The sequence below is a fragment of the Nomascus leucogenys genome, chromosome 18 (assembly GCF_006542625.1).
Source record: "Nomascus leucogenys isolate Asia chromosome 18, Asia_NLE_v1, whole genome shotgun sequence".
NCBI lineage: Eukaryota > Metazoa > Chordata > Mammalia > Primates > Hylobatidae > Nomascus > Nomascus leucogenys.
The window spans coordinates 4,648,646-4,672,970 of record NC_044398.1 but is presented as its reverse complement, the minus strand read 5'-3'; the positions used below and the strand labels follow the sequence as shown (position 1 = coordinate 4,672,970).

At 40.9% G+C, this 24,325-nt stretch overlaps 1 protein-coding gene and 1 non-coding gene across 4 annotated transcripts; one reads left to right on the top strand and one right to left on the bottom strand.

Annotated features, from left to right (window-relative positions):
• Positions 1-2,693: 2,693 nt before the first annotated feature.
• On the bottom strand, positions 2,694-9,648 carry TENT5A (terminal nucleotidyltransferase 5A). Of its 3 annotated transcripts, none has more exons than XM_003258270.3 (3): positions 9,373-9,648; positions 8,547-9,138; positions 2,694-7,430 (listed from the first exon to the last, which is right to left on the bottom strand). In XM_003258270.3, exons 2-3 carry the CDS (start codon positions 9,099-9,101, stop codon positions 6,654-6,656), a joined length of 1,332 nt encoding a protein of 443 aa, XP_003258318.1. In that variant the 5' UTR covers positions 9,102-9,138; positions 9,373-9,648; the 3' UTR covers positions 2,694-6,653. The 3 variants fall into 3 exon arrangements, with proteins under 3 accessions (XP_003258318.1, XP_004091151.1, XP_004091150.1); XM_004091103.3 differs by having other exon boundaries at positions 6,528-7,430; positions 9,510-9,596; XM_004091102.3 differs by having other exon boundaries at positions 6,583-7,430; positions 9,318-9,648.
• An 11,358-nt stretch (positions 9,649-21,006) lies between these two features.
• LOC115831351 lies at positions 21,007-21,139 on the top strand. The gene has a single exon (XR_004026867.1). It is a non-coding gene; the product is annotated as a small nucleolar RNA SNORA70 (small nucleolar RNA).
• The last annotated feature ends 3,186 nt before the right edge of the window (positions 21,140-24,325 follow it).

Below are 24,325 nucleotides of genomic sequence, written 5' to 3'. Positions count from 1 at the left end.
GTTATTCAGAATTATTCAGTCTTCTTTTTTCTCTTTTTTTTTTTGAGATGGAGTCTGTCTCTCTTACCAGGCTGGAGAGCAGTGGTACGATCTTGGCTCACTGCAACCTCCGCCTCCCGGGTTCAAGCAATTCTCCTGCCTCAGCCTCCCAAGTAGCTGGGACTACAGGCACGTGCCACCACGTCCAGCTAATTTTTGCATTTTTAGTAGAGACAAGGTTTTACCATGTTGGCCAGGATGGTCCCGATCTCTTGACCTCGTGATCCTCCCACCTCAGCCTCCCAAAGTGCTGGGATTACAGGCATGAGCCACCATGCCCGGCCAGTCTTCATTTTCAAATAAACTTTTTATGTGAGAATACTTTTATTTTTAAAAGTGATGATATAGAAAGTTCCTCTATACCCCATACCCAGTTTCTCCTTTTGTCGACATCATACTACATTTGTTACAACTAATGAGCTGATATTGAACTATTATTATTTCAATAATGCTTGCTTCAGATTTCCTTAGATTTTACCAAGTGCTCTTTTCTGTTGCCAGACCCCACCAGGATCCCACATTACACTTAGTCATCATGTCTCTTTAGGCTCCTCTTGGCAATGGCAGTTTTCACACTTTCTTTGTTTTAATAATTTAAGGAATACTGGTCCAGTATTTTACAGAATGCCCCACAATTTAGTTTTGGACGATGCTGTTCTCAAGATTTGGCAGGTTTTATGAGTGTTGAGGAAAAAACCACAGAGGTGAAGTGCCATTCTTATCGCATCACAACAAGGGCACATACTATCATCATGACTTGTCACTACTGATGTTGACCTTGATCAGCTGGCTTAGTGTTTGTTCGGTTTTTGCAATGGTACAGTACTCTTCTTTTTCCCTTTTCCAGACTGTAATCTTTGGACATAAGTCACTATGCACAGCCTACACTTAAGAGGTGGGTAGTTAACCTCCACCTCCTTGAAGGGCCAATATCTACACTGATTATTTGGAATCCTGCACAGTAAATGTTTCTTTCCCTCCATTTATTCATTCAATCATTTATTTATATCAGTGTGAATGCATGGATGCTTTACACGTTGTGTTATAATCCATTACTACTTATTTTGTTGCTTAAATTGTTCCAGCTTTAGCTATTGGAGCTCTTTCAGTTAGCTCCTATGTCCCTTTGACATAACCCTGCCACCCTCATCATTATGATTTTTATCTTTTTTTATGCTTTCTGAAGGCATCACAAGATGCTTCAGGCTTCTCTTATATATTTCCTGCTCCAGACATAGATTCAACTTCTAGTTCCTTTTATTGGAGAATGGCATTAGAAACCAAGATCTGAGTCATGCTAGGTAAAAGCTGCTGTCATTTTAAAATCATTTCTCCTCCCTCTGTCCTACATGATGTATTTGCTATTAGACTGAAGGATACTGTGTTCATATTGTTGATCTCAAACTTGGTTCTTTAAAGAAAATTACAGTTTAATTTTGGAATTACTTGATTTTAACAATCCTTATTCTACTTTATATTTAAAAACTACGATATTAATTTATTTTTCTTTTTTGGTATATTTTGTTCTTTTTCTTACTAAAGGAATTAGAAGTTTAGGGAATGAGGTTCCTAAGGAAGGGTAGATTACTTCTCTCCAGGCTCAGCTAGGAGGGGCAGCCTAGTAATTCAACTAGAAATGGCAGGGTATATCTAAGCCTAGGAGGAGTTTAATATATACTGCTCTTATTCAACCGTTGTTTAAAAATAGTTATGTGATGGCCACAGACATATGAGGAACTGGCTGTAGAATGAAGAGGCTGCAACAAAGGAAGAAGAAAATGACACACAAATACCATTATCAAACCAAATAACCACCTTGTATTTTTATGATGCACTGTATACGTGAAGGAAGCTGGTTTTCAATGCCAGGAGTCGCTCTTTCACAGACTCGGTGTCAAGCATGCATTCTATCCAAGATCAAGACTTTTAAGTGGTTTTTACAACCACATGTATATCCTACAGTAGCCTGGGCTTACCAAATTCTCATGCTACTAGCATTGAGACCATCTCCAAAATTACACTAAGAAAAATTTTAATACATAAACGTATGCCCCTTAGCAATTTGAATAGGTGAGGTTACATTAAATGCTAGACAAAAGGGTGATTTCCTTGCACCCGACACACACACACACACACAGAACAACATACTAGATCTTTTGATTGCTCTTCCTTCTCTATACTTCCCCTTTCAATTCCTAGCCACCAATTCCTCTCACCCCAACTTAAAAACTCTGAATAACACTATAGAGCCTCGAACAGAATCTATATAACCACTGACGAATCACAGCCCTAAGGCTACTCAGGAAGACCAAGGCTCACGCTAGGGCTTATTAGAGCCCTACGGTCTGCTAGAGCCGTGAGTCTCTACTGATACCGGAAAACAGTTCTGACTTCTGGTCACTTAACACTGCTAAATGGATACCCAGACAAAAAAATTGTTGGCATCCATTAGCTAGATGCTTTTGGAGCTTAACTGAGCCAGTCAGAGATGGGCTGGCTGACAGCTGGATGTTTTCATTGACTGTGCTTCAATCAGAAAGTGGCTGAAGGCTACTCTTCTCTATGTACCGGTCTGCCTTTTCTAAAGGACGTGGGTTGGGATTCAAAGGACGTGGTCTTCAGTCAATACAGACATTGTAGACAGCAAACACAAATCAATAGAAAAAAATAACTTTTTTATTTACAAAAAAAATCCAAATATTGGATGCTGTAAACAAAATTCACAATCTGTTCCCTCTAGCAGATTCAAACATGTCAGTTTTTTAGTCCATTTTCCATCAACTCCTTTTCTGCCTGTGACGCAGCCTATAGTCAAAATATTCCAAAAGAGTAACCCAAGGTGCAGCTTGCTGCAACAGAACACCTCAAAGCAGGCAATGATTGTAGAGCGGTTGGAGGGAGAGACAGCCAGCGGGCAGAGCCTCCTCCATTCTGCAAGGCTTTGCAGCAAGTCTCGTTAACTTGACATCTTCCAACTTTGTACTTTACCATTTGCTTTGTTAGAAAGCCATTATTTTAACAAAATATAACATAGAGATTCTTTCTTAGCACTGAAAATGCTATGCTAAAAGAAATTTTAAAGAAAGATTATATTCAAATAGATGCTATATATGAAATTACTTTTTTTGGCTTTTTGGTTTCATGTAACACACTTCATCTTCAACAACAACAAAAAAGCTTACTTTTGAACTGACAGCTTTCAACATAATACATTTCATTTACAAAATAGTTCACAATATTTATTGAACAAGCATTGCATTGAAAACAACTTTATGCACAGTGAAGCAACCAACAAGAAGCAAACAGAAAGGGGTGGTAAAAACAGTACGTTCACTTTTCATTTCCTTCCTTGGTTTGGATTACAGATATTCTTCCATCCTTGCATTTTTGGAGCTACATTATTAGTTCATCCAATACCAAAGTGAGCAGATACTTGATCCCATTTCTGGAAGGGAAATGTCCATCTTGATGTAGGAGTTCTTGAGGCAGCTGGATTTACTGCAAATTAAGTAAACTTTTAAAAACGGCATTGTCACAGGCTATGTGTTCTCTGACATGCCAGGCTGGACAGGTGAGAAGAGCCTCCAAAAGACAAAACTTCTTCCTGGTTTAAAGACACAGCACACTAGGCCAGATAAACACAAAAGCAAACAAATCACAGGCGCTAATAGGGAGTCGGGAGCTGTTCTTTCTTCTGACCTATACACATGGCTCTCTCTCACCAGACAAACATTCAAATTTTTAGGCCACACATCCACAAAGACAGACATATATTTCACTGTGTGTTCAACTACATATGCACAAGACTATAGTACATACAAAATAGAAATAAATTATATAAGTCTTAAAGTAAATGCTGGAAGTTGTCTTGAGTACAGCCTGTTCTATATGAATAGGTGCCAGGTGCTGGCACTTCCAACTAAGCTACCAACCCTGAAGTAAGCAAGAAAAGAATATAAATATTTAAGAAAATAAATGAAAGCGTATTTCAAATAAGGCTCTTCCAGACAAAAATCTGTGTTATAAATTAACAGCAGGTTATTGTTACGGCAGAGCCAGAGACCTCCAGACTCTTTAAAATAGTAGACGACTCATTTGTCAAGAGTTAGGGTGAGAAAGCAGATCACCAGCTGCTCCTGTGTTCACAAGTGCTCCCCTAGTTTTCTTTTAGAAAACTTTGAAACAACTAAGCAGGCGGAGCTCTGGTTTCTGACAGGTGAGTGCCAGGCTTCATCTGCAAACTGAACAATGTTTCCTGGGAAGTTGCAATTAATTTTTCAAACCTAGGGCTCGAGTGAGGGAGACTGAGCCAAGATGGTAGTAGGAGTTCCTTAGAAAACTGAGTGGCAGTGCAGGGGCTGTTGCAGCTCTGACAGAATTCACAGGGAAGCTGCTACAGCAAACCCATCAGGTTCCCATTAAGGCTTCAAAGAAAGATGCACAAAAGGTAGTCCAGACAGATTAACCTGGATTAACCTAGCACTAAGCATCTGAGGATCCCTAGATAAACAAACAAACAAATTATACTGCCAACAGGAGGACACTTTTTTCTCCCATAGTCTCTTTAACTGATGATGAAAATCTTCTGATTGGGTCTTCGAGGAATTATCATAGCAAGCAGTCATCCACTAAGGTTGTGGAGATTATGTGGTTGTTTCACAACACAAAGGGAAGGTTCTTATGTGTTCGTTTTGTTTTGTTTTAACAAATGCATTTTCAGAGACCAGTATCTAGAGGAACTACTGGCAAGGAGAAAGGGTGGTTTTAGGATTAGCTGTTATTGAACTGAAATAGTAATGCCAGTTCATTTCACAAAGGTATAACTGGTATTTTTGTAAGAAAGAAAATAAAGTTGGATTTGATTTAATGGAAAGTGATTTAAAGTACAGTACTAAATATTTAAATGCAGTGTGACAACCAGATCAAAGATGTTTCATATTGACATGATTTATAAAATGTTATATATAATATATATCTCATATATAAATTTTAAGCAATTGTGCAAATATTCTTTAAAAAGGGTCATTTCACATTACTAAATTCTAGTGGTCCAGAAATGCAGAATGCATTCATTAAAATTCATTTAAACATTAGCAAGTAGTGTTTAGATCACCGGAAATCCTTTTTAGCAGTCAGGGATTTAAGTAGCCTATTACTGATCCATGATCCACTAGATTAAACATCATAGAGGAATGCAATTATATTTTTACAATGGATTCAAACTGTCAAAATGGCAGTTCAATATAAAAAAGAGTGCTCTGCCAAACAAATATTCTCCCATTTGTGGAATTCTATGGCTCACCGAAGAAAAAAAAGAAAAATAAATCCCACTAAAACAGTATAATTTCTGCTCTTCCTATGAAATATATTACTTGGTTCCCTCCTTCATTTAATTTTTTTAGATGTGGATTTAATTCATCATTGCAATATGCCCACGTCTCACGTTATCCTGTTGAAAACATAAAAACACACGGTATTTAAACATTTCCTATTTGAGACATTATTCTAGATCATAGTCAATCTACTGTGTATATATACATATAAAATGTATATATAAAATGTATACATACACACACACATAATTTATACACACATACACATGTACCTATGATAATATCAGATCAACAAATGTTAACTTTATACAAGTATTTGCAAGAAAAAATAGGGCATTTTCTCCACCATTCACAAGCTTATATGTTATTTTCTTCTTGAGGCAGTCCCTGATAAAATAAAATAATCATTAAACCATAATTTTGCCACTTCAAATTTTCAGAAGGCAACAGGCACTTTGATGTATATTGGTGTGTAACAAATATAATCTCTCTTCATATATTCTACTATAACTCTTCTAATTGGGTATTTTTATCTGTTAAATCTTTGGTCCTTGAGCACACTTTCTTTGTTACAGCTGTTTTTGCTTGCATTTTTACATTTTAAAAATGCGATCTATGCACGCAGCTGGAATTAATGGATTGGGTCATCATAAGTTCTGCTGATTGTTACGAGAACTGCACCAACCTACTACTGTTCATTCGGAGCAAGCCGTTTGTTAGCAAAACAAGATCATTCCACAGAAAGCACTTGCTACAAGCCTCAGACAGTAATCCCAACGTTGGAGTTCCCCTTTTTCCTGTATTGTTACTATTAACATCTGAACTCCTAAACTGATTCACAAGTTGGAGTGAGACCTTTTTTTCCTCTGTATTTTCCCTTTTATGAATTCCATCTTAAAAGAAACTTTCCACTTTTTTTTTTTTCCTATGGCAAAGCTATGGGAGCAGATATAGCAAACCCATATTGTCATCACACATTTCTTCTCTTGTTATATCAGGAGAACCTGGTTGCTTTTAATGACAGGTCTCTCTTTTTTTGCAGGATAGAATCCAATTGGGTAGGAGAATAAGGGGAGGGAAAAGGATCCTTTCGAGATCATGCTCCCACATCTATTAAAAGATACATAAGCTTTGCCAAACTTAAAACCAGGAGCATATCATCATTGCAGAAAACACATCCCTAAGAAGGGCTGGATCACTTTTTTTTTTCTTTTTTTTTTTTTTTTTTTCTCTCCTGTCTTGTCTGAAATGGCTTCCCCACAGGACATTTTTAAATGATTCTTAATTGCAGGGTAGCCAAGTGGAGTAGGTCTGTTGCTGGCACGTGAATACTGGCTGAACCTGTGCAATGTAGTAATTGCTAAAGTTGGCATCTGCTACATAGGGGGCTGGCTGGTAATAGCAAGTGACATTAGCCACATTAGGAATGACATTTTGGTCAGCTAACACCCGGATAGCCAGCATGGTGATAAGGTTTAAAGTCTGTCTTCTTTCATGTCCCATCAGGCACACGGTGCTCTCATTTACCACTCCATGAAGGGTCATGAGATACTCATACTTGCGGTCTTCCAATCCCACAAAGTGGTTCTGCAAATAGGACTCCAGTTTTCTCTGCTGCTCTCCAATGTCTGAGAAGTCGATGAAAAACCTGGAACACATATACCTTTGAAGGGTCTTGATCTCATCAGAGGCGGGCCTAAAGCCCCTCACCAAGAGGTTGCAGTACTTAAGCAGGCCTCCGCCTCGGATTTCCTCTGGGTTCCTGGTGGCAATGATCTTGTTACAAAGGTGATCAAAGGCTTCCTGGAAATCGCCATAGACGCTCTCCCCGATTATTGTGGGGTGAAATGTCTCAGTCATTGGGTTCTCTGAACATTCATAAAAGAGCAGAAGAGAGTCTAATTTGATTTGAAAAGAATCTACACTGAATTCAAACTGCCTCCGGAGGGAATCCACAAATTTCAGTTCCACATTTTTGCCACTGTTGTTTGACAGGGATATAAGACTCCAACGGTCAGAGTCATTGCACACTTTAACCATTTTCTGCACATAAGCTTCCTACAATTTAAAAGATAAAACAAAATGAGCAAACCTAGAAAATAATACATAAATAAATAAATACATCCTCTTCACAGCTGAGAATTATTTTGCTCTTTCCCTTTTGTTTTGTCAAGTTTCAGCCAAACACTACCTACAGGCTTAAACGGTCTTCTGAAAATAGAAAAAAAAAATACTTTTAACGAGTAGTTTTACTGTCTGGGAAAGGGACTAGAAGTAATAGTTTGAGGCTTTTGGCAGACGTAGCACAGTACAAGAGGTTTTGTTGTCATGTCTGACTTTTTAAGTGTTACTTTTTGAAAATGGTCTAATAGGCACAATATTCACACAGTATCCAAACAACATTCAAAAGACTCGGAAGGGCATTCAGCGGTAGGTTAGTCAGCCACTCACCCTTGTTCCAAGCCACCCAATTCCTCTCCGCCTGCGGCAATCAATATTATCAGTATCTTCTGTGTCCCTCCAGGGGCACTCTGCAGTTACAATCAAATATAAACTAAATTATGACATTCCGGGAGCCTGCCTCCTCAGACAATTTTAACTATCATATAAAACCCGTCTTGAACTAAAGTGGAGGGTGGGGAGGGGGTGCCACTATACCCTTAACATATGAACCAGCACGAAGAACCACCAGATAGACCTTTAACATGTAGTCAGCTGAATACCGCTGTGCAATCTATTCACCTTTTCCAGTACAATAAAAAACTCATTGACTCACTTCTGCTTCAGGCTGTTATTTTCCCAAAGGCTAGATCATATAATGACTCAAAAAATTATTTACATCATTTCATTCTGCCAAGTATCAGAATCTACTCTGGACAAGACTCCAACAGGGAAAGCCAAGAGTTAAACCGCAAGGAGAAAGAAGAGAAGAGAGGGCAGAGGACGACCTGGGAGAAGAGTTGTAGCGCCAAAGCATCAAGGAAACTGAAAACACTCAACACCGTCCACGCACGTCAGTTTACTGGTTTAAAAAATCAAAAATCAAAGAAATACGCGCGCCCGAACTCGTGATGGCCACAGATTCATGGCATTTAACCGATGCCCCTCTGCCCGCTCCCCGCCGCACCTGGCCCAGCCTGGGTCAGGACCCAGGTGCATCTCGGGTGGTGTTACCTTGAGCGTGAGTGGTGTGATCTTCTCTTTGTTCACCCCCTCGGGTAAGAAGTCCAACAGGCAGTCCAGCACGACGTCCTTCACAGTCTGAAACTCCCCTTCCCCGCGCAGGTCGGCGCAGAAGATGAGGTCCAGGTCCTTGTAGCCCAGGCCGCTGTCCTGGTGCAGGACGTGGCTGGCGGCCGAGCCGTTGAGGCGCACGTCGCGGACGCCGATGCGCTTCTCGGCCAGGCGCCGCCGCACCACCTTCACGATCAGGCTCGGCTGCAGCTCGAGCGTGGGGAAGTTGCCGCGCCCGTGAATCGGAATGGTCTCGCTCAGGATGCCGTCCAGCCGCTGCACTTGCTCCCAGTTCAGCACATTGCAGTGCGCCGTGGGGCTTTCGCAATAGTCCAAGCAGTGCCCACCGAAGCTGCCGCCGCCGCCGCCGAAGTCGCTGCCGCCAAAGTCGCCGCTGCCAAAGTCGCCGCCGCCGAAGTCGCCGCCTAGGGGAATGTAGGGGCTGCAGGCCAGCTCGTCCTCAGCCATGGCGAAGTACCCTTCGCCCTCCGCCATGTAGTGCCCGCCGAGCGCCACTTGGCCCTGGTCAGTCCTAAAAGGAAAGGGAAAGGAGCGCGGTGAGGACGCGCGGCGGCGGAGGGCAGAGGCCCGCCAGGAAAAGAGCGCCCCCTCCCCCATAGTTCCCTGACCCCGGGCCTCCTCCGCGGCTCTCCCTCCCCCGGCCCTTACAGTCCCCAGCCGCGCCCCGCGCCCCGCAGAGCAGCCCCGCACCAAAAGTATCTCTGATGCATCTGGAAAGCGCAAGCGAGAGTCCCGTCTGTGTCACCTGGAGGCGGCCGCCCCTTCTAGGAGCGCAGCGAGCGAGAGAGAAACCGAGAAGCGGCAACACTTCAGGAGCTGTGAGTGCGCTCCGACAGCAACTAGCGACTCCGTCCTTCCCAGACCCCTGCCGCCTGCGCTCACCACTCCCTCCCCGCAACCCCTCCCGCGCCACTGCCACCCCAGCTGCGGTGGTCCCAAAGTGGCGGCTCTTGCTGCCACACACGTTCGTGTCTCTGGAGCTTTAGCAGTTGTGCGGGGAAAATGTCTTCAGTACTTTTTTATACCGGGCTTTTCCGCGCTTCCGGGGCCCGGAGCGGCACGCTCGCCACACCCTCCTCATCTGCATAGGGCGCCGCCCCCTCTGCCCTCCCCCGCCCGCAGGGCACGCAGCTGACTAGCCCAGCAGTTAGTGCGGGACGACGGCCGGTGAGCGTGAGGCCCTGGTGTGTCTGTGCGGATACTGTGTGCGCCCGTAGATGCGTGTATTTATACATACATTTAATTTATGTACGCCCCCTCCCGCGAATCTCTTTTCATTTTCCCCAGGAGGAGACACTTTAAATGCCCCAGGAATCATAACTGGTCATCAAAACCAGATCACGACTAAAATCCTGCAACTGCAGAAACTTCCCAAAATTCTCGCGGATACAGCCCGTCATTAGATCATCACGGTTGGGCTCCAGACGTTCCTCACGACCGCTCTTTCAAACCTCGATGTCTAGCTAGACCATTTACTCCATTGATAAACCCCATCCAAGTGTGGACTCATGAGTCCACGCTTGCACGCAAATCAGTCACGGCGCGTGAGTGGGAAGGGCTTGTTGATAACTGGGTTTCGATTCTCGAAACCTCGGGAAGCGCGCCGGGGAGCTCTGGGCGAGCCCGAGAAGGCGCGGGGGCGGCACCACGGGCCTCGGGCGTGCGCGGCTCCTGTGCACGAGTGGCTCCAAGGGGCCAGTGCGTCGCGGGGACCAGGGCGCGTCACGGAGCAGACGCGGGCGAGCAGCCAATGGCCGAGGACTGGGCGGGCCGAGTGCGGCGCAGAGAGCGCGCCCGGGGAGTGCGTGCTGCCCCGGAGTCTGGGGAAAGGGCCGCTAGGTGTTCGGTGCCTTTGCTGCGAGTTCTCTCACAGAAAATTGGAGGCAGCGAAGCGCGTTCCTCGCGGCCCGCTAAGGTTTGGCCATTTTAAGTGCATCATACTGTCAGTGGAATACGATTTGGTTTTCCACGAGACGTAAAAGTAGGGGTTTCAAGAATAAAATAAATTCTCACCTCCAGCTTCGGTGACTTTGGCAGAGCTAATTCTACCCACGCTCAACTCGCGCCACCACCACTCTTTGCTAGAAAGCTGTGGCCGTCTCTTCGGCAGCTCGCTGCCTCCGTCAACTAAACCGGAGCAGCTTTCCCAGCGCCTAGACGCTGCCGGGGGCTGAGGTGGGGCAGAGGGGAGAATGCCAGGGTCACAGAATACTCCCCAAACCCTGCTCAATCCTGCCCGCCCAGACTGGGAGGAAAAACAGCGCTGACCTCCTAACTGGGGGAGCCCCGGCCTAGTCACCCAAGCTGCGCGGCTCGGGGATCAGGGGTAGGGTGCGGAGGTGTCACCCGTGGAGCGTCCAGCTGCGTGACAACGCCGCCCCCTGCCGGTGCCCTGCAGAGCTGCGTCCCAAAATGGAGAAACCCGACTGGCTCCGTGGCAGAGGCCGTCCCCTCAGCGCTGCGCCTAAGCACTGAGGTGCGCCTGAGGACTCTAGGACAACTACCCTGTCCGCATAGGGCCATCGCTTCCTTCCGAGCACACCCATGTGTTCCTCTGACCAGCCATCGGCGCATGACTCTATCTTAACCGGGCATTTTATACATGTTTATGCATACACACATTCTTGTGTGAGCATGATAGAGCATTTAGTGACCTGTTACGTGCCAGGCAACTGGCTAAGTGCTGAAGATTTAGGAATGACTACATTTCACAGAATCTAGAGGGCATAGCACCCAGGTGCATAGTTATGGTTCAGCTGCATATGTATTTTGAGAGAAGTATATTCTGACGCAATCGCGTGGCGGGCTAACGACATAGGAAACGGAGAGACACCCAAGAAGGTGTCATTTGGACTGGATCTTGAAAGAACGGATGTTCCTTCAGTAGTCGGGGAAAGAGGAGAAGAGCGTTATCTACAAAGGGAAGCGTATAGAGTTGGAGAATGTTTGAGAAAGGGTATGTACACTCCCGTGATTAATAAATGAGATTGGTAATGCCTTGAGATAAGGTTTATGAGTACCAGGAACTTATTGAACACGTCTGGGCTATAACCTGTTTAGCTCCTTAACATAATACCTAATTTAATCTTCAAGAAGAAGGTATTTCCATCTCCTAGGGATCTAGAAACAGAGGAATCCAAGAAGTTAAGACACATTCCCAAGTTCCACAACTAATAAGTTGTGGGAGCAGGCCTTTAACCCAATCCATTTGGCTGTGAATGCTGTTTAGTGGTCATTACGGGGTAACAAGTGGTCTGTAGCTTACCAGTACCTTCTTACTGGAAAACAAGACAAGCACAAATAGCAACGATTTAAGGAAGAAGGAACGATGGGGAGGGGAGGGGGGCGGGAAGAAGAAAAGAAAATGGAGGAAGGGAGGGGAAGAGAAGGGAGAAAGAAAGAGAGAGGGAGAAGAGAAAAGAAGAAAAGAGAAGAGAAAAGAAAAAGTAAAGAAAAAACACCTGTTAAAAATGTTTCCTTCAAAGGCCGGTATGAATTCTGCCCCTTCTTAAAACAAAGCCAAAGTAACAGATCGTGTGTTAGACACACTGTACTTTAAAAATCAAGGGTGTGTGCGTGTGTGTGTGTTTAGCTCTACTACAATTATTTTGTACTTTATTTTTACCCTTGCTCCAAAAACTAAAAATAAAGAAGACTCTTAGAGCTGATGGACACCTGCCTGTGCATACCCAGGATTTCGTTCTGTAGCACTAAAGGAATCTGCATTTTGGCAAGCTGTCAGGTTGATCCTGACACAAGGGCCCAGCCACACTTTGCACTGCGCTGACAACAGCCACCATGGTCCAGTTCTCTAAGTGGGGACCCTCCCCCAAGCAAAGGCTGATCCCATGGCCATTCCCAGAAATGGAGGGCACAACTGAGAGGTGGAAGCACAGCATGAAGCAGGACTTGCAGGGCCTGCTTATGTGCTACACGCTGTGCTGGGGAGAAGATAATCCCAACAGCAGTGTGCCAAGACCGCCTCTCCCCCAAGCATCCAATGCTTTGTGGCTGACACTTCCTTAAACCTTTAACAAAACATTCCCCCTTTCCCAACCATAATCCAGACCCTACTGCCTCCTGCACTGGGACATCTGGGATATCTTACTTTTGGCAATGCCTTTGTGGGCAATTTAATCTTTGACTGGATTAATATGTGCCTGATACATAGTGACCAATCATTACATATTGTTGAATGAAAGCATATGTTGTTCACTGTTCCACTCTTCCTGTCTTCAAACTGAAATAATATTTACATTCTAGGAAAAAATACTCATCCTCACATAAAATTGCAGATTCTGCAATTGAAACCATTAATTAATTTTTTTCTAGATAACCAAAACAATTATGAAATGAGAACGCCAGTACTTTCCAAATACATTCACAACTAAGATATTTCTCAACACAGTTACTCTTAGATTAAATTTAGATGCAAAGTTGCTAAATTTTTCCCCTAGGCTTTAGCTTCTGAACCTATTTGATAAATTATTTACTTTTTCTCACTCAAAAGGAAAAAAAAAAACCACCTGTGGCAATATGAAGCTCTTAGTTGATAAAGTTAAGACCACCACAAAACTGAAATACGGACAGCCTAAATTTAAACTGCTTTCTAAGCGAGCAGAAAAAAAGTCCTTATTCTGAAAGTTTTAAAGGAAAGCTTTACATACAATTTTGCGAAAGAAACACTTATAATTAGTTCATCTTATTTTTAAAGTTACAGTAACAATCAATCTGGACTTAGCAAAATAAGATGTTCAGCTTCGGCCTTAATGATAGTTATTATTATTGAGTTTGTTATTATATCCCAGAAACTCTGCTAAATATTTTATATACATTATTTTTTCTAAACTTTCTCTAAAAACCAGAGCTGTGCACATTATATCTCCATAGGAAAGACAGGGCATAAGAAGGTTAAGTAACTTAGAGAAATCGCAGAGCCTTGGTTCAGACCCATGCACGTCAGTTCCTTACATTCTGTGAGTTGGCTTGTTCCCAGTCTTCTCATATTCCCCCTAGACTTAAACTTGAGCTGGAACTGCACTCTGATTCTTCTTTCTTTCCAAGTTCTGGACATTCAGGTTGGGCATAACTTTGGGGACCAAGTGATTTTATCCTGAAACAACTGCTGAGGGCCAGAATGCACAATGACCTGATGAAGCAGATGGGCGCTTCTTCCCCAGCAGCCACGAATAACCTCTGTGGCAGCGGAGAGCCAGCAAGCTAGCACCTTATGGAGAATTTGCAAGAAACACCAGACACGCTGAAACACAATGGGGTGCTTGAAGACTGCCCCAAGTTCACTTAGTGGTACTTTCCCCTTCTTGCCCTGCTTCCTACCTTCTCAAAAATGGTTTCAGAAGATGGGAAGCCACCAAATACGAAATTATTCCTTCAAGTTCATACCCAGAAGGAGAGACAGAAGAAAAAAGCACCCCCCCACACACGCACACACACGAAACTGCCATTAAGCCTGCTACTTCCCTCTCTCATAGCATTCTAGCCAGTCTCCCCCCATATTCCTGTCCCACTTTTGGTCTTTCCACACCAGCCCTCTCGACTCTCTCTCTTGATTTTCCACCTTCTACCACTTCTGCTCTTGGAACCTTTCCACAAAAAGTGGCATGTACTTCTAGAAGCACCCTGCAATGCAGGCAGAGAAGTGGTAGTGTGAGGAATTTGAGTACTCCCCCACCCCTCTCTGTCCCCCACCCATTTGCTGCCTTTGTGTTGCAAATCCTAGTAATTCCAGAGACCACTGGGGTATTGTATGCTTTTCCAAGCATGCACACACATATGCCTTCTTTGCAGAGTAAACTGGACATCTCTCTGCTGTCCACTTAGTGTTCGTAGAACAGCAACTGATCTAAGTGCTTCATGTAAAAATTAAAACTCACTTGGGAAAATAAATTACCTGCTTTCACAGGGAAATGGTGCTTGTGAAATGACGTTCCCTATGTTTCTTCAGAAAATAAAAAATGTTTATTCGTTATTCAGGGCCTGTGGAAGACCGGCAACATCCTATGTCATACAGGTTAGTTTGGGAATAACCATCCAACGTATTACTTGTATATTCTTTGTAATCAACAAATTAGCTTTTATAGTTTTAAATTTTTCAACCCTTTTTCTTCTATATCATCTCATTTTATCTTCAAAACTGTTCTGATCAGCATGAAGTTCTAAGTTTAGAGATGAAGAAAGGCTAGATGATCTTCCCTATATTTACACAGCTAGTTATGGGAAAGTTAAAGTTAGACTCAGTCGCCCTCATCATGTGGCAAAAGCCCTTCTAACCACACTGCTTAATCTTACATCAGTGTGAGTGCATTTAAATGATCAGCATCAAACAGCTAAGTTTAAAGAGATCCTGTAGTGACACAGAGGATTTTTTATGTGGGCTACATTCTCACCTGTGGACATAGTATAAAGCATCAATACTCTACTGTTGCGCGCCTTATAAGTGTAATATCCTAAGATTTTAAGTGTGTTTATTTGAAGTATATGACCACATAAAAATAACTCCATTCACAGTAACAGATCAGTGAGTTTAGGAAATTCAATATGCAAGCAGCAAATATGGTCAGACAGACCTACATCATCACTCTTATAATCGAACTTGGTCTGGATTGTCCTTTAACAGAATTCTTCATCAGAAAGACTAGCTAGTATTTTCTTATGCTATTGTCAGTGTTGATTATGCCAGAAGTTCTTCCTGTTATGACATCTCTGTGAAATTTTACCGTTTCAATCAGTGTTGCAAGGCCCATGGACCAGACTGTTTTCCTTACTCCAGATAAAAAAAGACATTCAAAAGTCACATTCATTTGGCAAAATGTAAACTAGAAATACACTGTATTTTCAAAAACCATCAAATGTGAAAAAGTGAACTTTAATATTTGTATTACAACTTTTTTTGTAAATTTGTGCTGGAATATGTTTAACTGCTCTGAAGAAAGTGTTGATTTTACTTGTGGAAACTGTAAGGTTTTGTGAAGAGTACAAGGGAAGAATATAATAAATTATTTCTCTTTTCTAGAAGGAATTTAGCCAAAAATGTTTGGGTACCTTGTAAAAAATAAGGCTGTATTCAATGGGTATGTTATATCCAGCTCATCTTGATATATTTTCAGCCTATTCTTACCTGTTCAACGTATGTTGATACATTTTTTAGCTACTGATAGTTGATTTTTTATATGAGATTTAAACTTACGGCAGCTGTAGAAGGCCTATTTACTCATATGTATACATAAACCATACATTGATTCAATAATGCGTATTTGTTTAAAATAACCTTCTTAGTGTTATTTCTACCATCACTTGTTTTTATCTTTTCCTATTAACTTCCTTCCCTGACCTCAAAATTATCTGTTGCCAAACAAATTACAAATTAAATACTACAACTAATGTTATTTTGATGTTTGGGAGAAATTACTATGGAATATGATAAGCAACCAAAAAACACATCATCTTAGAAAGTCTGAAAAACTGAACAAAACATGATAACTAAACACAAGTTTCCCTTGAAGCTACTCAGACAATGGACATTTTTAAAACACTTAAAAAAAGAACTGTTCAAACCAGATTCTAGGAAGAAAAATATGACTACCTTAAAAACCCTGAGACTGTTAAGTGTAAGTATGGAAACTAGCTGTAGACCTTCTATAGGAAGTCACGCTAAGATGCCAACATTTATTCTGGTAATATGGAATAAAAGAAATTCAAGTTTTCTTTCCTAACAAAAGAAAAGGCTTCAAGATGCTAGTAAATTAGGCATTAGCCGAGAAGGTGTAGAGGAGAACAAAAGCTATAAAAGTTATTGATATTTGAACCATGAAAGTGTCCGACTGGAAGAGATCAGTTTCCAATAAACTACAACTCCTGCAGGGGAGCTGGGAAATAAAAGAGAATTTGGATTGACACATGATTAAGATGGCTGAATATTGATAGTTTAGATAAGTAAGATATCCCTAAAGGGTAATAGAACTGCCCTCTAGGTTTTGAAATTCATAATTATTTATGGAAGTGAATAATTGATTAGCATAAAAGTTATATTCTTAACATAAACTCATGTCAAAATATTAGAAAGGGAAAAAATATATGGCACTCAAGATTCTTTTCCCAACAATTTCTCCCTGATTTCCATTGAAATTCCAAAGATTTTGGTTTCCTTTTTTTTTTTTTTTTTTTTTTGCAATTCACTGGAATTAACTTAGCAACCACATCCCACTCTATTGACTTATTGTGAGATCTTTGTGAGCAGTAGTTCGTCATCCTCACACTGACTAGATATGGATTGTGTTGCTGCGTTTTAAAAAAGAAATATTTCTTGCAAACACTGATGACTTGTCTATGTCTTCTACAAGTCTGGACATGTCTTGGAACATTATGTGTTCTGTGGGTTACAAGGCTTGTCAAGGTCAAAGTACTCAGACATGACACAGGCACCTTGTATACTCCAGAGAGCTAGAAATACTTGGAGATTAAGTCTAGTCCATGCTCAGAGTAGTGCAGAATAGTGTATGTATTTTTAATTCACTATTTTAAAAGTAAATGATAACATTAACAATAGTATATTTCACTTTAGCTATTATACATACTATTATGATTTTTTATATGAGATTTTAACATTTCAAAGAGATGTTTAAAAATGGTAGATACCCATTTTTCTAGCATCATTTTTATATACTAAATTCAGAAACTGTGTAATTGCCATATAAACTTGTGGAATCATGGAAATCATTTGAATAAATATACTATCATAATATTTGAATTGTGTTTTGTAGTAGGTTGCATTGCATTTCATTATATATATATATATATATATATATATATATATATATATATATATCTCATAACTCTAGACCAAGTGCAGGAATGACACAAGAATATTTCCAACATAAAAGTAATTACCCTTTGCATATTGGATCGGTCATTATTTTGAGTCACACATTCTTCATAAATCAAAGAAATTGAGTTATCATGACTAATTCTTAATCCACTTTGAATCTAAAGATAGCAGACATTTGAATTCAAAGTTTGAAAAACAAACTAATTATTTAGATGTTTTATATACATCATATTTAACAGCCAGATATCTGGCTAAACTTCTTGTTCTTACTCAACTAAAATGGAAATTTTAGTTTTCTTCTAAATTTAATTAAAGATCAATTTGATCCAAACATTTACTCTGGAACTCGCGTTATAGATTTCGAATGCCTGTATTGATCAAATTACCCAGAGGCTTTACAAACTGCACTTTATACTGCACTAAAACTTGAGTAAGCCTGGCCTTTGACTCCCCTCCTAATATAGGGCATGGCCCCCTCCCTCCCTGCGGGCTGCAGAGTTGAGGGTGGGTGGGGGAGAGCGCCCTACAACATAGCCTCCTTGGGAAGTTAGAGTATGCGTGCACACATGTACTCATTAACTCCCCTAGATTATTTGTTCTTTCACAAATCTTTCTCATTTCCTATTCATTAATACAAATAAATGACTGTTGAATCAATCTAGTGCCATCACCACTGCAACAGACACCTGCTGTAAATTCTTCAGATCTAGTAACTATGGTTACTTAAAAATCACCTAGCAAATAATATAGATTAAATAGACTAGATATGCTCTGTGTGTCAGATAAAAGTTCTCTTTTTATTTAGGGGGATAATATTTTCAGTTGGAATATAGTCAGCTTTAAAATTTTAGTAAATATCCTCAAAGTTTCCAGTGATTATTTGATGACTCACTTCTAAAGCCTCAGCTACATATGATTAATGGGATTTTATTGCAGATTTAACTTGTCTATCTATTGTTTATCTTTTAATGCTTCTGGGAATACTCCAGAAGCTTCTACCACTATTCTGTTTTTTAATCAAGTGATATATGAAAATTAATCAATTTTGGATTGCAAATTGTGCTCTCATACATGGGATACAGAATTAAAAACATACCATTTCCTTTTCTGAGGATGTTATGTTACTACTTACTGAAATTCTACAATAATAAGCACATATACATTTTGACTAAGACTTTTGTTCTTATTATACTTTTAGGACATTTAAGTATAGTGAATATGTATCCTAAATCAAAAATCAAAGTATGTGGCCCAACAACTAATATGCTTATAAGGACAAAGGGACAGTCTATTTGAAATCTCTTCACGTCTTCAGAAATCTGAGATGTATGGTGTTCTTCCATCCGTTGTATAGAATTATGCTTCTTTCTTCAGTTCATTCCCATAAAAGCCTCCCTGACAGCAACATTTCTTATTGTCTACTGGCTATTAAGTTATAGCAGAAATTAAATATAGGGAATTCATTCAATATTCACACACCCACAGATATTCTTCCACTTAAAATTAAAGGCTTTTGCATACCTAGTTGAAAGCTGACCATAATGTTAATTTTGTAAAACTGAAATGTAAATTATTCTCCCTAAGCCTATGGACAAATGTAGTATCTCACTGAAAAGCATTGTGGCCTTCTCAAACACAGAACCCTCCTGATGCCACTCTGTGTTTTTTAAAAATCAGTTTGGGCTAATAAATGCCCATAAAATATTTTAATATATTTAATTGCTCTAGGAAATTAAATTGAACTTTAATTACAATTAAGTGGAAGATATCAAATATAATGCCATTAGAGCATAAGTTGGTTGAGCATTTGTGTTTGATTACATTACCCAAACACACGAAACAGTCAAGTTTCTAAGCTGGTCAACCCCTGCAGGCAGTGACCTGCTGTTTCTTGCCAGTTGAAGTCTGTTTCTGTGTTATTGCTCTTACTGTCAATAGATGATCCTCACAACTCCATAAATGCTATTTAACTCTCTATGGTTTCCTATATTTCTTATCTGCTTCATTGTTCCAGAAAAAGATGTTCTTTAAAAAAAAAAAAAGAGGAAGAGGAAGAAAAAGAATGAAAGAGACAGAGGCAGGCATTTGTTGCAGAACTTCACAAACTATGACTAGTCAGGATTTAGGTAATAGTTCAAACCCAAGCCCCAAAATAGCCAGTTCATTTTGTTTATAATAAATTACAAATCAAAGCAACCTGGTCTGAGGAAGAAAATGGCTTTGTTCCAATGATCTAGAGGCACTAGAGATCAGCTATCCATGATCCTTTAACCTATGGCAAGGCCATCTTAGTTAAGGCCACATCTTCCTTATTATTTGTTTCTTGGGGAAAGTCAGTGGCTGACGTGGAAACAGCTGAGTGCGTTATTCTAAAATTAAGTGATTAAATCATGAGGCTGAGAGTAGGATGCGGGAACCCTGGGGATGGATTTTTTTCTCATTCTTGAAACTGATTCTTCCTATGAGAACTTATAATAATTAGTCCCATTAAAAGAAGCCCATACTTAATTTCAAGTGGCCACAGTAAACTCTTCAAGGTTGAGACTCGGAGGGAAAAAAAGTAAAAATAGTTAGCACAAATCATTACTAAGGAATTAAAAGGAATCAGAAAGATGGGAATCATTGGGAACAGCACCCACAGTATATGTCAGAGCTTTGAAGAAACACTCCCCTAGTGCTGAGCTGAGAAGGGATAAACCCAAGATTGTGACAGAAGGCCAGGCTGGAAAAACAGAATGGCCGGTATTAGATGAATGTAAATATGTAAATATGCCTTAGAGTATGCCTTAGAGCATGCTAAATGTGCCTTGCAACATGTAAAATATGCCTTAGAGAATGCCTGGTCCTTTGTAGGCACTCAGGCCAGCTAACTCATCTGTAGGAGCTGGATAGAATGTAATGCTTAGGCATGGAGACCAGCAAAGGCAGAAGAAGGGGCAAAAACCAGGTTGCTCTCCTTCTAGGCATCAGGCCCATGGGAGTTCAAATGATGTTCTCAATCTTACACTGTGGGAGTTATCTCTCAGGGCATCCAGTTTGAGCCTAAGGCAAATTTGGCTGATTCCAAGTTCTACCTGAACTCAAAAACAACTATTATAATATATCCTGCAACTCCATTCTGCAACTGGTGGCTAGTGAGGAGTGATACCATGTGAAAATATCTGTTTGTACATTTGGAACTGCTGGGGCAGAAATGGGGACTTTTAGTTTCTAGGACAAAGAAGCTTGCAGGTCCCCTTCAACAGTACTGCCCTTGTACAAAGCCAGCAAATTATCTGTGATCTTTATAGCACAGGAAGGACCTCCAAGCTAGAGAAGGGATGGTTCAAGGATGGAAACATCTTTCTTATTAAAACACCACATAAAACCCTGTGAGTTCTGAATCAAGAAAAGAACCTCCAGCTGGTGGGAGCTGACCCCACCAGCAACCTCTGACTCTTTTCTATGAACACTGCCTTTCTCTAGAGTTCTGTCACTCTGATTACCACTGTCACCCCGAATTCTGGGACTCAGCAGACTTTTTAAATTATTCATCTGCAGTCAATTAAGCCAGCTGTACTCCTTTCCTCATAGGGGCTCGGTGTAATGGCTGCAAACAACAGCCTCCTTTGTTGTATACACAGCTTGTTTCTTGTATGGGTTGCTCTAAAGAACATAGGAGACAGCCATTTCCAATGTATGTTTGTGTCTCTGACCTTTGACTTTGCCCAGTGTAGGCTCCAGACAGGTGTGCAGGGTATCTCTAGAAAGCCCCAGGGTACCATGGCCAGAATTTACATTGGTCAAGTCATCATGTCCATCCATACCAAGGTGCAGAACAAGGAGCATGTGACTGAGTCCCTACGCAGGGCCAAGTTCAAGTTGCCTGGCCACATCACAAAGAAATGGGGCTCTATCAAGTTTAATGCAGATGAATCTGAAGACATGGTAGTTAAGAAGTGTCTTATCTCAGATGGCTGTGGGGTCAAATGCATCCCCAGTCATGGCTCCCCAACAAGTGGCAGGCCCTGCACTCAGGAAGGCTTCCACTGTTCTGCTGCCTCTTAGGCTCACCAATACTTCCTGTCAAAGAAAAAAAAATTGATAGCATATGTTTAACCAAACCCTTTCTTTCCTTCATCCTTCTTAGCAAAGTAGAGGCATGCAGAATTTTCCAAATCAATGTAATTCGGTATTACACAAAAATGAAAAGGCAGGCATTACAGGCAAGCTACATTGTGTAAAGTTGCAATTCCAAAGTTTTAAGTCCTTGATCCTAAGATGAACACATCCAGCCCTAAAAGACTTCACTATCTCTTGCTGTGAGTCCTCCACCCACCCCCATCTTGCCTGTTGTTTGGTCAGTTTTCTAGCTGTCATATTTTCTTTCCATCTTTCCAACTGTGGTAAGTGTTCAAACAATGGGTTGAAATAAAAAATAAGAAGGAATGATCCACTGTAACTGGGATGGTTAAAAAAGGTGTCTTTGTAAAGAAAAGACCAGACTAAAGAGTAAACACCAGCCGGTCATCAGAAGTTGGGAAAAGAGTGTTCCTGGCAGAGGGAGCAACTTGTACCTGGGCAGGCAAAAATCTCTTGTACTGGAGGAACTCAAATGCGTTCTATGGAACCACAGCATACAGAGGAAGGGAGAGATGGCATGAGATTAGACTGAACAGAATGTCAAAGTTCAGATCATGTACGTTTGTGGTGAGGAGTTTGAAAGATTTTAGATTTTTTGTGTAAGTGTTAGAAGCTACTGAAGGCTTTGAGCAGGACAGTTGCATGACTGGATTTATCTTTTGAGATCCTTTTTGCTGCGATATGGGGAACTCGTGAGGGAAAAATAGAAGAGAAGTGGGTTAATAGACTGCTGCAGATATCTGGGCAAATGATGATGCTATCTTAGATTACTGCTATTCAAACTGTAGGTCACAACCCATCATGGTTATGCAGTCATTTTAGTGGTCTTAAACCACAATAGCAGTGAAAGAGAATAATGTACAATACAAAACTTCAGCCAGGTGCAGTGGCTCACACCTGTAATCCCAGCAATTTGGGAGGCCAAGGCAGGTGGATCACTTGAGGCCAGGAGTTTGAGACCAACCTGGCCAACATGGCAAAACCCTGCCTCTACTAAAAATGCAAAAATTAGCTAGGCATGATGGCAGGCGCCTGTAATCCCAGCTACTTGGGAGGCTGAGACATGAGAATCATTTGAACATGGGAGGTGGAGTTTGCAGTGAGCCAAGATCTCTCCACTACACGCCAGCCTGGGCAACAGTGTGAGACTCTGTCAAAAAAAAAAAAGAAAGAAAGAAAGAAAAAAGAAAACATAACATCAGAGACCGTCACCTCATTTCATAACAGTTCCTCTCAAATTTTTGTGCATACAGGCATGCATTTGCAAGTACTGGATTACACTGTGAAGTGATTTTGTTATTCTTCATAGTGATCAAAAAGGCACTGGCCTAGACTAAAGTGGTGATGGTGGAAGCAGGAAGAAGGTAAAGATGTCTTCAGATACATGGAAATGGAAGAGGTCACCTAAGAGGAGACATAAAAAGAGAGGAAACAGAGTCCTGTGATGTATTTTAAGTTTCACATTGTTATGTTTATGTTCCATCTATTCTTTAAAAAAAATTATAATAACTTAAGCATAGTAAAAATCTAGTAAAATTGAACCATTAACATTGGAAAATGACATGTAACCTGCCATTTTTTTTTCCTGAAGGATACATATTTTAAAAATTGAAACATAACCTGATGGTCACCAGTAGGTCATTCTCTCACCTCTCTGCTGAGCATGACTTTTCTGAGTCACTGACATATGTCTAGCAAAGTTTAGAAACAAATCCAGAATATTTCCAAACCAGGCAGGAAATATTAAATCCTAAGTCTACTCAGTCTTCATTCCTTCTGAAGAATGTTTCTTGGGCTTCTGAGTTTCCAATTCTAGCTTTTCTGAACTTCACAATGCAATCTGGTCTCTGCTCAGTTTAATGTATAAAGTCAGCACCATACAACGTGTCCAAAAATTCACATCATTGCCACAGTGAGAAAAGAAAATGCACAGTGCACTTGACTATATGTCATGTTTATGTTTTTTTTTTTTTTGTATAATGTAAGATACAATTACCTTTCTTAGAAGAGATCATCTTTTTTTTGTTTTTTTTTTTTTAATTTTAAAGCTGGGTGTCTGGGGAGACATCACATGTTGGCAGGTTCCGTGATGCCCCCTGAGCCGAAAAACCAGCAAGTTTTTATTAGGGATTTTCAAAAGGGGAGGGAGTGTACGAATAGGGTGTGGGTCACAGAGATCACGTGCTTCACAAGGTAATAGAATATCACAAGGCAAATGGAGGCAGGGCGAGATCACAGGACCACAGGACCAGGGCGAAATTAAAGTCGCTAATGGAGTTTCGGGCTCCAGTACATATAAAGAGACTTATTAAGAAAAGATCATCTTAATAAGTCTCTTTATATGTACTGGAGCACACTGGATTTAAACTTTTGGGATATGCTTTTAACCCAATGAGAAAATAGGTTAATAATAAATCGTCACTGAAAATCAGAAATGTGACTTGGAAAGAAAAGGTACATGTCATGGGCAATTACAGATGCAGAAATCCTTTAATTATAAAGCATGCCCTTACCTGAGGAACTTTATACTATGCTGACATGAGGCTACATCTAACAATAAGCCTTTTCATTTTACACACACACAAACACACACCCACAATCTAAGAACATGTTAAGACCCGTATGTTCAAACAACCCGTTTACAAATTGCTAGATGGGACCAGCATGAGCTCCTTACTCCCTTCACCAAATGAAGAAAGCAGTTTTGTTATTTCATCACCTTTCTTCTTCC